General features: G+C 40.5%; 3 protein-coding genes and 2 long non-coding RNA genes across 7 annotated transcripts; 1 reads left to right on the plus strand and 4 right to left on the minus strand.

Moving 5' to 3' along the window:
* Nucleotides 1–1,625: 1,625 nt before the first annotated feature.
* Nucleotides 1,626–3,629, minus strand: LOC148698732 (uncharacterized). Its single transcript, XR_015952211.1, has 5 exons — nt 3,421–3,629; nt 3,183–3,326; nt 2,920–3,082; nt 2,745–2,818; nt 1,626–1,821 (listed from the first exon to the last, which is right to left on the minus strand). It is a non-coding gene; the product is annotated as an uncharacterized LOC148698732 (long non-coding RNA).
* A 1,173-nt stretch (nt 3,630–4,802) lies between these two features.
* LOC137748261 (thaumatin-like protein 1) lies at nt 4,803–6,416 on the plus strand. Its single transcript, XM_068488387.2, has 3 exons — nt 4,803–5,036; nt 5,154–5,826; nt 5,970–6,416. The coding sequence occupies exons 1-3, from the start codon at nt 4,982–4,984 to the stop codon at nt 6,157–6,159; spliced, it is 918 nt and encodes a 305-aa protein (XP_068344488.2). The 5' UTR covers nt 4,803–4,981; the 3' UTR covers nt 6,160–6,416.
* Nucleotides 6,417–6,510: 94 nt separating this feature from the next.
* LOC148698733 (uncharacterized) lies at nt 6,511–7,078 on the minus strand. Of its 2 annotated transcripts, none has more exons than XR_015957421.1 (3): nt 6,943–7,078; nt 6,736–6,822; nt 6,511–6,650 (listed from the first exon to the last, which is right to left on the minus strand). It is a non-coding gene; the product is annotated as an uncharacterized LOC148698733 (long non-coding RNA). The 2 variants fall into 2 exon arrangements; XR_015957424.1 differs by having other exon boundaries at nt 6,513–6,650; nt 6,732–6,822.
* An 882-nt stretch (nt 7,079–7,960) lies between these two features.
* LOC137748262 (S-adenosyl-L-methionine-dependent methyltransferases superfamily protein) lies at nt 7,961–10,701 on the minus strand. Of its 2 annotated transcripts, XM_088687075.1 has the most exons (8): nt 10,521–10,701; nt 10,270–10,435; nt 9,976–10,055; nt 9,817–9,877; nt 9,553–9,668; nt 9,164–9,296; nt 8,377–8,650; nt 7,961–8,247 (listed from the first exon to the last, which is right to left on the minus strand). In XM_088687075.1, exons 1-8 carry the CDS (start codon nt 10,591–10,593, stop codon nt 8,182–8,184), a joined length of 969 nt encoding a protein of 322 aa, XP_088543201.1. In that variant the 5' UTR covers nt 10,594–10,701; the 3' UTR covers nt 7,961–8,181. The 2 variants fall into 2 exon arrangements, with proteins under 2 accessions (XP_088543201.1, XP_068344489.2); XM_068488388.2 differs by having other exon boundaries at nt 8,205–8,650; nt 10,521–10,698.
* Nucleotides 10,702–10,971: 270 nt separating this feature from the next.
* Nucleotides 10,972–13,473, minus strand: LOC137747199 (protein NUCLEAR FUSION DEFECTIVE 4-like). The gene is made up of 3 exons (XM_068487256.2): nt 13,050–13,473; nt 11,972–12,804; nt 10,972–11,680 (listed from the first exon to the last, which is right to left on the minus strand). Exons 1-3 carry the CDS (start codon nt 13,380–13,382, stop codon nt 11,227–11,229), a joined length of 1,620 nt encoding a protein of 539 aa, XP_068343357.1. The 5' UTR covers nt 13,383–13,473; the 3' UTR covers nt 10,972–11,226.
* Nucleotides 13,474–13,927: the final 454 nt, after the last annotated feature.

Below are 13,927 nucleotides of genomic sequence, written 5' to 3' on the forward strand. Positions count from 1 at the left end.
ATGTGAGAACTCAATAGTTGCAATATGCAAAGTAGTCCTTTGACCTGAGGCATCATTGATGTCTAATGGTTAGGTCCTTGATCTTTGATTATGTCAACGGCATTCCATTGGAGTGTCCACGGCATTGTTGGGGTCAAGCTATCTAGTCATGTAGGCATATGAATGCACAACAAGGGATCTCTAACCTTCCATGGTGGAAGGAGAATACTCTTAGATATGATTCGAGAGTCTTTGGCCAAAGCATATGAATATGACTAAGGAAGGTTGTTCCAAATCTTATTCAATTGAATCATATAGAGAAATATCACATTGGATAGTAGACATGAAACAAACTATCACTTAAACAATGTGATTAAGAGTATTGTATTAGAGAAGGACCGTATTGCATTGTAGTTGTAACTGGATAGGTTCTCCAACCACTTCTACTTAGCTTGGGTAACCATGACATGCTGCTAGGCGTCACTCATGGTTTGTGGAAGCCCTAAAGATTAGCAAACACTAATTTTAAGGGAGAATTGAAATGTGGTTTCAATTCACAATCGATCGTTAAGAGTAACATCGCCCACTACCTCGCTAATTGGAACCTAATGGATCGTACACCGAGTAAGGATATAAGTGAAGAAATTATATGAAATGGATAAGCAATTAAATGGTTTAATTGAAGAATGGTCAAGATTAATTAAATAGTTAATTAATTATACGAAACGTTCGTATTAGGCGTTTAAGTTAGTTTTGGGCTTCGGGGTACAAAAACGTTTTGGTCCACAAGGCCCATTATGTTTAAGTTGTATGACAACTAAAACAAAATGGGCAATTAAGCCCAATAACAACATATTTTCGACCATAAGGGTGAGGGGTAGCAAACTTGTATTAATTACAAGTTTGCCACTCACATGAAATGAAGTATAAAATCAACATTATAGCTTTGTTTCAAATAAGGGGTTTTCTAATTGAATTTGGGTGAAACATATTCTCTCATTTTCTACATAGAGGCCGGCCACCTTAGGGGAGGAAAATCTAGCAATCTTTCTTCCCTAAGTCATCCATTTTCATCTTCACACAAGATCTTTGGTGTGGAGATTTAGAGACACCAAACTTTTGGTGTTTTGGAGAACAAATCCTCAAATCCTCAAAGAAGAAAAGGAGCACTAAAAGGGAGGAAATCACAAGGAAGATCCAAGGAGCAAGGAGGTGACTTGAAGGCCCTCCACTTGGGTGAATCCCTTGTGTAATCAAGGATGAGCTTCAAGGGTAAAGAATCTCTAAATTCTTATTCTCTTTAATATTGTTAAAGAGTCTTATGGTTCACCATATACTAGGCTTTGAAAGTCATGGGTTTTATGAATTGTTTTTGAATGCATGCCTACTTTAAAGTGTTATTAGTATGCATATGTATTCAAATGTTCTTACATGTTCTTAGCTAGGACAAAATTTTTCCTTCATTTAACACCTGGAGGGAAGTTCTTTTTCAAGTATCTCCCTAATTGTATAATAACATATGGCGTAATGTCTCGAGTTACGGACACACTGAAAAATCTTTACTACACAGCCTTTTGCATGCCTTTGTCTTGTGATTTTCATTTCTTTATAGGCAACGATATTGAGAGTTATAGGTAGGGCTAAGTCATACATGACACACCCCGTCCCGAAGGAGGGCATGCTGGCCGTCACGTGAGAGTGACGTAACCATTTGCACAGTTCGGAAGCTTTAAAATATACAACTCTAAAATGAAACACCCGAAGGTGAGTCCTTATTTGGTCCATTCTGTCAGAACACCGTTGAATTTCCTCGTAGTCACCACACCTTTGCAATTCTTGAACCTGGAGGGGCGCAAAACAAAATTGAGTGGGTCAGCAAAACGAACGTATTCAAAACCTTCTTTTCTCTTTTGCATATACTAACCCCTCGCCGTAAAACAAGTATAGTTTCCCAGAAAATAACATATATACGTATGTATAGATATGACAGTCATGCTCAAAGATATATCATTCATGCTCATAAATATGCCATTCATGCTCGAGAATATGCCACAACGGAAACTCATAATCAAATGTAAGTGCTCAAGCGTAATTCACATCAATAACATATAATCTGGCAGCCGGGAGTCACCTAACGTGACCTGTACGGCTGCATCTAGAGCTCCACTCTCAACTCAATAACTGAATCTGCACACGAGTCGGAACCACCTAACGTGGTCTGTACGACAGACTGGGTGTAATATATATATGCTCTAGTGCTACGATCACGTGAAGCTGTGCGATAAATCGCGGGTCACCTACAAGTCGGAACCACCTAATGTGGTCTGTACGACAGGCTTGCACCTAACTTGGATCCAAGGCGAGCATGCGGTGCTGGTGAACATACACGTGAAGGCTGTGCCCTGGCCTCGGGCGGGAGCACTAACACCGGGGGTGCAGATTATGAGCTCTCTAATCCTCTCAAACTACTACTGCATACAAACATGAATACCACTTACCTGGCACTTACCTGTGCGTCCACAGCACCAAATACACATATATAAATGTATGCCACTACTAATGCATGTGATGATAGTATTTCAATCGTAGCTTACCTGGGCCTCCTCAGCACCATGCAACAGTATGCATAATTATGGTAATGCACATATTAAAATATGATGCATATATGACAGGATTTTTAATTCGTATTTCTTTTAAAATACGTTTTCTGGGAAATACGTCAAGCATACGTATATATATATACTGAAAAATAACTGCCCACTCACATATCACATCGACGTCTCGTAGGTCCCTGAACCTCCCCTAGCTTGGTTACATTCTTCCTCTGTATAATTTTCACCTATACAAACAGTAACCAAATTGACATTATTTAACGCGCATACACCAAACATTCGTCAATAACTTTCTCATATGTTGCTCAATTTGGGTGTATGAATATACCACGGTGATCTACACGACGTCACGAACACGTGACAATTTTCAGAACTCAATTTGGAGCTCTCACGCGCCCCCACGCGCCCTGTTCACGCGCTGCCCACGCGCGCGTCTTCTTCCTCGCGTCGCCGGACTGGTTTCGCCGGCGGTGGGTGTTTTGCCGGAATTTCTGGGTAAACTTTAAAGTGTCATAACTTCTTCATTTCTTAACCATTTTCGACGTATTATATATCAAAATGAAGGTATTGACGAGACGAACACATCCATACCTGCCTCGACCCCTAACTCGCCGTGTATTCGCCGGAAAACCCCTCGAAATCTCCGGCCAACTTTGACCACGATGATCCCGACGTCCAAACTTCTCCAACGAAGTACTCCGAGGCTCCTTGGGACCTTACTAACACATCTACAAGCTTCAAAAGTCCAAAAACTAACTAGATTAATCTTGCATGAACAGTACTCGAATCGGCCAAAGTCAAAACGACGTGAAAACGAATGATTTCTTACCTGAAAATGGTATGGTTGCACTCGTACGAGCTTCACGAGTTCGATGGTGTCCTTAGTTCCTTCGATCCATCAAGGTTTGGGTGATTTGGGTGTCGTCCGTACGTTTTCAGAAGGAAGAAGAAGAAAAGGGAGCTCGGGAGAGAAAGAGAGAGAAGTGACAGAAAAGAGACAGAGAGAGAGGAAAAGAGGGAGGGAATCCCGGGAGAGAAAGAGAGTGTATGAGTGTGTGTGGTCCTACAACACCACACAACACAAAACTACACGTAAAGTAACGAACTAGGGGTAAAATTGTAATTTCAAATGTACGTTTCGATATTTCCGGGACGGGATGTCACAATACAGTAGGTAAATAATCATTTGACATTGATTTTGCGGTTCTTGAAAGTTGAGTCTAAGACTTTTCACTTACAACTGAATACAAGTGAAATGGAATTTCAATAAAATGTAGTGCTAGTGTCATGATACGATTTGAGATTGTGGCTTATCAGTTCGGATGGATAATGTACAATTGGACTCATTCGTCACTTAATAAGATAAGAGTGAAATCACACATACCCGTTAATTGTTAAGAATAAGAGAGGAAGGCTGGTGTTATAGCGGAAATCAAGCACTTTTATGGCCATTCTCATCCGAGTTCCGAGATTTGAGATTCGGAACATAATTACATTCTCAAATGTGCGAGAATGTTTTGGTGCATTCCACCTTTGCAGTCATCTTCTCCTTCAAGAGGTTGATGTTAGGTTATTTTGTTTTGTAGTGTTTTTCCCCCAATAATCAGGGGAAAAACCATCTCGCGATGATGGGATGAAATGAAACTAAATTAACTGAATTGTAAGAAATTAGACAACTGCAAAAGAAAAATGTCCGCCAATCATATGCTGCCACTGGAGCAAAGTTCCAGTTGTTTTCCAGATAAAAACATGTCTTTGCCCAACAACTCAGACATTTTTAATCGTTTCACAAGACTAACCTCATATCTAATTGGATCAACTTTTCACTATTAAAAATAAATTAGGATTAATATTACGAAAACTAAATTTATACATTAAATTTGTGCTATAAATGATGTGACGCTTATTAACCAAATTCCATATGAATCGAAGCACAAATCTAGCTAGTGAGTCCGTGACACATCAAATCCATTTGACGCACAGATTTAATGCAAAAATTTGGGTGCCAAATCTTATTCGTAAAATTAGAAATTAAAAAAAAAAAAAAAATAGTGAGTCAGTGATAGCTGACACTCACATTGCTTTCTGTCTCTTTTTTGTGCATGAATTCCTCATAAATAAGACTCTCAGCTGATCATTCGGAACCCCCACCACTCCCTCCTTCCCCGCCCGCCCGCCTTCACAAACCCACCCCCCCCCCCCCCCCCCAACACCCCCCCCCCCCCCTCCCAATCCCTCCCCAAAGCACCAGCACCAGCTCCTCCTCCTCCTCCACCCTCAGTTCAATTTCTCATACAGCATTTGCCATTTGCAGACTCTGTTTCCGTGTGAGAAAAAAAACCCAACATTCTCTGCCAGTCAAGATTCTAAACCTTTTCACCAAAATCCGTATGGCTACTCCAATTTCTTACCACTTCACCTTCATTCTTCTAATCATTACCGAAGGTAAAAAAAGACACAAACTTTTAATAAAACGAGCAATTTTACCACCTGGGTTGTTCTTTCCATTTTCTTAATTCAATTGAATTATCACTAATCTATACACTTGTCTCTGTTTTTTAGGGGTGTTAGGGGCCACATTCACGTTCACAAATAAGTGTGACTTCACAGTATGGCCGGGAATTCTAGCCAGCGCCGGCAACGACAAGCTCGACAGCACCGGCTTCGAGCTTCCCAAAGGCAGTTCCCGCGTCTTCCAAGCCCCGACCGGCTGGTCCGGTCGCTTCTGGGGCCGAACCGGCTGCACCTTTGACGGTTCGGGTCGGGGTTCTTGTTCGACCGGGGACTGCGGCTCGGGCGAGCTCGAGTGCAACGGTGCCGGAGCCGTGCCACCGGCCACCTTAGCCGAGTTCACACTCGGCTCGGGTTCTCAAGACTTCTATGACGTCAGCCTCGTTGACGGTTATAACTTACCAATGATCGTTGAGGGGAGTGGGGGATCCGGTGCGTGCGCGTCCACCGGGTGCGTTACGGACCTCAACCGTCGGTGCCCTGCCGAGCTCAAAGTCAAGGGTGGCGGCGCGTGCAAGAGTGCGTGTGACGCATTTGGAAGTCCGGAGTATTGTTGCAACGGCGCCTACGGTTCACCGTCTACATGCAAGCCGTCCATGTACTCGCAGTTGTTTAAGTCGGCGTGTCCGAAATCATATAGCTACGCTTACGATGATGCTTCAAGTACGTTTACGTGTACAAGTGCTGATTATACGATCACATTTTGCGCTTCTCTTACTTCAAGGTAAGTACCTTAATTTTTTTTAACAGCATTACATGTTATGTTGTTCGATTATTAGTTTTTAATCCACAGTAATCAATTTTAACGATTTGCAAAATATGCTTGTAATTGACATGGATTTGATTCCGGAATATGTTTTTTGGCAGCCTAAAATCTTCAAGAGATTCGGGGTCGGGGTCGGGGTCGGATTCCGGGTCGAACCCAATAGGTTCTTCATTGCTAGCTGATTTGGCCAGCGGAGATTCAACCAAAACCCAACCTTCCATTTCCATAGCTCTTCAAAGTATGTTGATTTTGGTCATCACTTCGGCTCTCACATTTCGACAGTTACATTAGCCAATCATGCTCCAAATGGCCCAGTGGTTTGCATCCTCGAGAGATAAACTTACATACAACCAAGAGACGCCAAGTTGGCGGTAGTAATGAGGAAAGTCGACACACTCAAGGATTGTAAACCACCCAAATCCAAACCCCGCAATATTGATGTTCGATACAAATACACGTATTAATTTATAAAGCAAAAGCAAAAGCAAAAGCATTTGTTTAGAAATGAAAATGTGCTTCATTTCCTCTATGGAAAAAATTCTTTACCACGACCGCCTTTCTTGTTGTAGGGGTCTACAAATATTTTTGGTCCAAACGTTCTTTTTTGTGACAATACAACGGTCACATGGAAGAATTACTCGTAACCTACCACCACATAACCCACTTACGCAAGCACTTTTCAGTGTGAACATTTAGCACGACAAATAGGCGTGTGCGATGAGCATTGATGAATTGACAGCAAAAGAGGTGCGTGTAGGGGTCTACCATTCTGATCATCATACCTGAAGCCAAAAAGAAGATAATGTGATTTCAATCAGTAATGGCAATTCTGAATGATTCATCTTCTCTCTCGTTACGATTACCAACAAGATAAGCAAACAAGCCGAAAAATGCCAATGTAAGTAGGTTCCATATTGCCGCCCTATGACGGTGATTTCCTTGGAGTTTCACATCCTGGATGTATATGTATACAAAGAGATGATTCTTCAATAATTTCTGTGGGGAAACCCCCCAGAGCAAGCAATACAAAGACAGAAAAGAACCACTTTTTCCTTAAGATAAGATGATTGATACCTGATCATGACTGCGGTCCATTTTCAAAGATGATTCGTAATCCATCTTTTTCGACATTTCTCCAATTCAAAAAGTTGTGTGAACGAATACACTACAAAAGCAGAGACATAAAAGGGAGCGAGGAGGGCAAATGGATAAAACGGGAATGCAAAAATCACCATCCGCAGAAATGCAAACATAATTTGTTACTGGTGGGATGATGAAGCTAGCAATGAAATATATTTTACTCAAGTACTATTTTTTGGGATCACCATCTTAAGGGACATGCTTCCCAGTGACGCCTATACCTATTGAGAACAATATATATTTTGCCATCTAATGTATTTTATCAGTTCTTGCATTAATCAGTGTTGAAAGTTAAGGCAGTTAGGAACTAACAGAAGGAAAACATTAATTCGTTATAAAATTTAAGCGATCAAGCTAACAAGAGGAAAACAGATCACAGTAGAGCAAGAGTATGAGAACCACGGTATTATTCAAAATAAAATGCTAACATATCGTTCCCAAAATTGCACCCTATTGCCGAATCATGCATTAGAATCAATCAATGGCAATGCTCACGAATTTTTTATTACTTGTTCAGAGAAGTTGTGCACTGCAAACTTGAGTATACTTTTCGAGCTAACAAGTAAAATTTCATATAAACAAGTGGCACTCGGAACCAACCAGCGTAAAGCAATAGTGAAAGGAGAATAGAGATAGACTTATCTTTAGAAAAGCTTTGGATTTGATCCAGGACATGTCATCTTTACACTCTTCAGACAAGCCTTCTTCCTTTCTGTGAGCCTGCGGTGACATATAACTTCAAAGCAAACAAGTAATCTCCCACACCTAATATATGTTAGTTTAACCGATCCAAAGAGCATATCGCTTTTGACATTGTTCAGCTGCGTCCCTTACTGTCCATGTCGTTGTTTAGCCATGGACGGCTATATTTTAAATCTGATAATGTGACTAGATGCTCAAATAAAGATAAGGAATCTTCAGACAAAAGTTTCAAACTTTCAGACCTTGAGAATGGGAAATCAACAATATATAATATCAATCATGAAAAGAAATCTCATTCTTCCATTACAATTGGTAAACTGTAAATCTGGCAGGAAACATAGACTTTAAAAGGAAATCACAATTATTTTACATCAACCAACAACGGTAATGCTGTTCTTTCCATTCCAATTGGTAGCTACAAGTCAGGAAGGATCAACACAATGATAAGGAACGAATACGCCATTTAAGTGCCTATGGATCTGTATCCACCACCATTTTCAGGGGCCAAACTTTGGCTGTACATTGCATTTCCCATTCCTAATGATAACAAAAACAATTCACACACGCAATCCATGCTGCCAGAAAAAACTGACACCCTACAGACAGAATCTATATTGCCTGAAATATGTGCAGCTGGTGAAGGAATATGGGTTCAAAAGTTCATACTGTAATCCTGATCAATAAGGGATAGCAGTGATCCTTTTGATAGCTAGGCCAGGAACCATCGCCGTCCAAAAACTCCTCGTGATGCTTCCAAATTTCTGCATCATAATTCTCTGTTATGCTAAAGTGCAAACCACATTCTTTGATTGTTTCTAAGAACTTGTCTAAGGAGTCACCCCTTTTAGGACTGAAGAATATAGCTTCCGAGGATTTCACTTTTCCCAGCAGGAATTTGAGAATTTGAGCAAGTCCATTGTGGAATTCCTTAAAAAAAGTGCTGTGAATATGACATATCAAGTTAATGAATATAAACAAGATAGAGCATAAAGATTTAACAACGTGTTAGGGTGCATTTATGTTTCATAATTATTACAAGTGCCTCTTGTCATTTAGTGAAGAAAACCAAGAGGTTAAGTTTCCCCAGGTCAACCAAAATTGCAACCAACAAACAACTTTTCCCCACCAATAACCTCCCAGACTCATTAAAAAGTATTACTTAAAAATAACCAAAGAGGAATCAACAATATCCATTCAAGAATAATGGGTGGTCTGCTGCAAAGTTGGGCCTATCATGACAACACCATAGCACCAAATTTAAATTTCATGTCTTTCAGATGGAAAGAAGAGATCCTTGGGCAGTGCATAGAACTTGGCACATAAGTTGAGGTAACTATGGCACATAATCTCCATCCAGATTCAATGATTCTCTCCCTTCATTTAATGAAAAGGGCAGAAAATGATGTGGGATTGCACATGTTAATGAAGAAACTTCAACGAAAGAGGAACATACCAGTCACTAGCAACAATGAGATCAAATTCGCTAGAGATAGTAGAAATTTCATTCTGATTCCAATGCAACATCATGGACTTCACTTTTGTACCACCAAATGCTTTAGAGTTTGCATCAATATTGTGCTGAATATCTAAACATTAAGGAATCTGTACATAATGTTTACAATTGACCAAGAAATAATCTGGTTTCAAATTATCACAATAAGAGAAATAGTACTTCCAAATGTTCTTAAAAGAAGGAAGGGGGGGGGGGTCTATTTACAATTAATGGTTCTTTGATGACATAACACAAATACAGAACCAAAAAATAAAAATAAAGGACGTGTTCGTGTTTGAAAACATTCCAAGACAGACCATGTTCATAGTTCAACGATGCAATTAGGATACAATTTACTACTTGTGGATTCCCATCTGAAATTACAACTTCTGATGCCTCAGTAACAGCTGCAATAACGAAGCCGCCTAGGCCATAGCCTGACCCGAGCTCAAGTACTCTTTTCGACCTAGAAAAATGCAAGGCAAATGCAAATATATCACACAGAAGAAAAATGAACACTGAAAGTTGCACCAAAATGTCGAAACAGCCAATACAGAAACTTCAAGACCAAACGAAAATTTCCAAAAGAGCAGTGCAAGGCATAATTTGTAAACCTGAACATGTCCGCGTGAGTCAAGCAAAAATAAGCAAGAACCTCTTCCGACGGCCACTGACCTGCACAACAACATGAACAACAAATATTAAGCCAAAAGCTTGCTCAAAATTATAAAAACAATAAAATGTGCAGTCAAATTGCACAAAGAGGAACTTACAAACAAGCCCAGTGTTGTCAATATTGTACTCATTACAAATCTCAAAGTCACTGAGCTCAGCTCGGTCAACCACTCTTTGACTGCTCCAAAAAGTAACAAAATTCAATCAAAGCCCACAAAAATTCAATAAAAATTTTCAAACTTTCGCATCACTGTATCAAATTTCAAAAATCCCACATCGAGAAAATCAAATATCTATCTCGGTTTTGCAAATGTAATTTCGAGCATCATATACTGACACGAAAGATTCGAACTTGGTGCAGCATTTGAAACAAAGATTGAAAGCTAACTCACGTGAGGCGAAGCTTGGGGGCAGAGTCGTCGGGCAAGGTGTAGCAGACGGTGACGTCGCCGGAGCGAGATGATGGGTCGTTGGCGATGTGGGATGGGATCAAGTTGAAGCCCTGCGTCGTCTTCCTCGTGATTTTCTTGACGCCGATTTCGGATTGCGAATCTTCTCCTGCAGTTCACAGTATTAAATAAAAACTCCATTTGATCAGAAGAGAGAGAGAGAGAGAGAGAGAGAGAGAGAGAGAGAGAGGCACCGGTGGGTTTGCGGAGGAGAGCTTGACGGAGAATTTTCCACCGGAGAGAGGAAGCTTTGACGGTTGTTTCCATTGGATTCAGTCTCTGCAGCTCTGTCTGCGGGCACTTACTTCAGCCAGGTGGTTTGGTACGGATTAACGGAAGATTGTGCGCAATATTTGGCGCTCTCTACGGCGCCGTTTCTGTTGCCTTGAGATTGGATCCATAGATTGGGCTGTGGTTCAGGTGGGCCCAATTCTAAGTATGGCCCATACACAAGCCTACACCACCCAAAAGTTTTTGTTAGTAGTATATTTCACTGATCCGAATCGTCTATTTTTTGTACTTTCATTTCATTGACTACTATGAAATTTTATGACTAGAATCAAATGGGCAAATAGTTTTCGATCGAGCTAATTTTTTTTCCAAGAATAAATTATGAACTGAGACTTATAAAAAAGATAGCTTAGATTGTTGTACGGAAAGTGAAGCGGATCCGCATAACAATTCTCATTTCTTGAAAAGTCTTTCTGAGTGCAGTGCAAATACTCTTAACTACTTTAATTACAAAGACACTCGCTGTTATAGTGTCGCTTCAACTCATTCATCTCCAAATCACAAAAACAAAACAAAGAAACATAGATGTTTGTTGCAAAACTAAAAATTGAGGGTTCAAAATCTGTACAACGAAATCAACATTTACAAAAAATAAAGGGGAGTTTGAAGCTACTGCGGTTTCTTGCTCTCACAAATCTTGGCATAAACATGCTTTGTCCTAAACGCCAGCAAAACGTCCATTGCAAGCCCAAACATGCAAGCAACTGCCATCACAACAAACACAAGCATGTAGCAGTGGGACCCAACGCAAGTGGTCCCACCTCCACTAGGGCTAACTGTGGCTTGAGAATCGTAGACAATGCCAGCAAGCAAGCCAGAGAAGAGGAAGGAGCCCAAGGGAAGGTTGAGGATGAGAATGTTGTACAAGAGGCCATAGTATTTGAGACCAAATAGCTCCGAGGCAACTGGAACTGTTATGGTGAGGAGGACTCCGTAACCCATTCCGACTAGACTCGAGCCGATATGGAAGGAAGCCGGCAAGGCCGACGCCATGGATATGAACCCGAGGGCCATTAGAATCTCGGAAGCTGCATTCCAAAGTGGCCTAGGGGTGGCTGATTTCCTGAAAATAGTGAAATTAGGGTTAGCACATTTTCGGAACCCTAATCGAGTATGTTACTCTTTAACTTGATTACATAAGTACGGAAAAAGTGTTTAGTAATGGCTACTAGTCTATAGTATTAGGTAAACTGTTATTATGTGGTTGATAGTTGATAGTTGATACTATGCTAATAATATCGACAATGTATCAGGTACTGTAGATTGGTATCCGGTACCAGTTAAGTACATTAAACTATCTTTACATTATTGAAACAGTTACTTTAATAACGCTTTAAAATTAGAAGGAACATACCCGATATAGTATTCCGAGACTAGGCCGGAGACTATGCGTCCAAAGAACCCCCAAATGCTAGTAAGTGACACAAAAATGGAGACATCATAGTAGCCAAGAGCAAGTCCCATTTGAGCCATGTTGTTCATGACACACATTCCAGTCCCTACACCACAAAGAAACGACACAAAAAGTATCCAAAACTCAAGTGTTTTTATCATTTCAAAAATGGTATGGTCTTCCCCAATCAAAGGTTGTCTCTTCACCGCAACATCATCCACCTTAATGCCTGCACCATTAGAGTTCTGCATCTCTGGCTTCACAATCGGTCCGACTTGAGCAAGCAAAGGTTCCTTAATTTCTTGTTCTAAATCGTGATGAGAATTGGGTTTGAAAAGCAAAGTGTACATAGGTACACACAAGGGAAAAGCTAGCAGGAAAAGAAGTCCAACAGAAAATATCAAAGAGAGATCATGGCCGTGCTTTCCAGACATGTCAAAGGCCAAGAGATAGATAGCTACGAAAACCGCAATTAAATCAAAGACATGGAAGAACTTGGCTTCTTGTTTTATCTCCGGTAGAGTGGAAGCCGGCGGGGTTTCCTTGAGGAAAAGGGTAGCTATGAGGCAGATAACAGCAGGGACTACGGCAAGCATGAAGAGAAATTTGGAGGGATTGGATGAGAAGAGAGCTGTGCATAAATCTGTGAAGATTGCTGTGCTTAGCCCTACATACCCTTTGAGGATTCCTGAGACCGGGCCGCGGTTTTTCGTGAAATTTCTCATGCATGTCACTAGCACTGCCGTGTTCATCCATGTTGTACTGTTTCCTCCCATGCACATAAATATGCACATCTGCAGCCAGAGTAGAAAATCATTTCAAGAACCCGTAAAAAATATATACGAAAATAAAAAGCAGTTCAAATGAATGTAAATGTACTTGCATATAACCAATCTCGAGTTTAAGATGTTGAAATTGACAATTTGACAATGCAAACACGACAGATTGCGCAATAAAATTGAAATTAATAGTATGACAACATAACATAACATATTGCATGATAAGAGAACATAAAACCTAAATGTCGAATCGACAATACCTGCCAGTAGGGAAGAGGGCTGATTCTCTGACTAACAACCAGCCATTGAACTCCATATCCAATGAGGCCCTCCAATGCTCCGACAATGAGGATGGCGGAAGTCGGCAAACGATCGGAAGCAAGGCCGGATAACAACCCGAATGCCTTGCCTACATCTTTAGCAACGGATAGATTGTTGAGTTGAGTCTGGGAGAGTTCCATCAAAGATTTTAGGGCACCAGAATAGTTGGAAAATGTGTAGTTGTTGCCGCTGATGGCTTGAACCCAAATGGCTGTCACAAATCCCAGCCATTTTCCGGCAGGGGAAGCGAGAAATCGCGACGGAAAAAGCATGGTTAAAAGTAATCAAGGGAAAGAAAACTCCGATTAGATTTTTCAGACCAAATGTGTTTGTTTTGGTTAGTTTTGTCCGAGGATTCTGGTTCTGCTTGACGAAGTTATTTATAAGTTTGTTTTGCCTTCATTAATTAGCTTTATTAAATTATTAATAACTAAAACAAATGTTTAAACATATCTGTTTGGGTTTTTAGTCCATGGTTTTACAATTCCGGGACTGATTAATATTAATGATATATGATTAAATAAAATAATACCAAATTTAATCATGTAATGTCGGATTCATCAAGTGGATGGAGAGGACAAAAAGGACATTTCAAAATCCACGGGAAAGATTAGAGCTAAAACCATCACATAAACTAGGTGAACGCCTGGATCAAAACCGCCTGTTTTTTCTGTAATCCTTATTTGACCCAGGTGGCAATAATGTATTTGGACTTCCCAACCAATCTCATTTAGATAGGACTAATCGGATAAACGTATTTGGACTTCCAAACCAATCTCATTTTAGTTTTAGATAGGACTAATCGGATAAACGGTCT

The sequence above is a fragment of the Pyrus communis genome, chromosome 2 (assembly GCF_041283825.1).
Source record: "Pyrus communis isolate YQ-2024b chromosome 2, ASM4128382v1, whole genome shotgun sequence".
NCBI classification, from domain to species: Eukaryota; Viridiplantae; Streptophyta; class Magnoliopsida; order Rosales; family Rosaceae; genus Pyrus; species Pyrus communis.

Coding starts and splice junctions, on each gene's coding strand:
- LOC137748261 (XM_068488387.2), top strand. CDS start 4,982: ATGGCTACTCCAATTTCTTACCACTTCACCTTCATTCTTCTAATCATT. Junction 5,037..5,153: donor TCTTCTAATCATTACCGAAG/GTAAAAAAAGAC, acceptor TCTGTTTTTTAG/GGGTGTTAGGGGCCACATTC. Junction 5,827..5,969: donor TGCGCTTCTCTTACTTCAAG/GTAAGTACCTTA, acceptor GTTTTTTGGCAG/CCTAAAATCTTCAAGAGATT.
- LOC137748262 (XM_088687075.1), bottom strand. CDS start 10,593: ATGGAAACAACCGTCAAAGCTTCCTCTCTCCGGTGGAAAATTCTCCGT. Junction 9,878..9,975: donor TGACAACACTGGGCTTGTTT/GTAAGTTCCTCT, acceptor GTTGTTGTGCAG/GTCAGTGGCCGTCGGAAGAG. Junction 9,669..9,816: donor ACTCACGCGGACATGTTCAG/GTTTACAAATTA, acceptor GCATTTTTCTAG/GTCGAAAAGAGTACTTGAGC.
- LOC137747199 (XM_068487256.2), bottom strand. CDS start 13,382: ATGCTTTTTCCGTCGCGATTTCTCGCTTCCCCTGCCGGAAAATGGCTG. Junction 12,805..13,049: donor GCCCTCTTCCCTACTGGCAG/GTATTGTCGATT, acceptor CTCTGGCTGCAG/ATGTGCATATTTATGTGCAT. Junction 11,681..11,971: donor GTCTCGGAATACTATATCGG/GTATGTTCCTTC, acceptor CACTATTTTCAG/GAAATCAGCCACCCCTAGGC.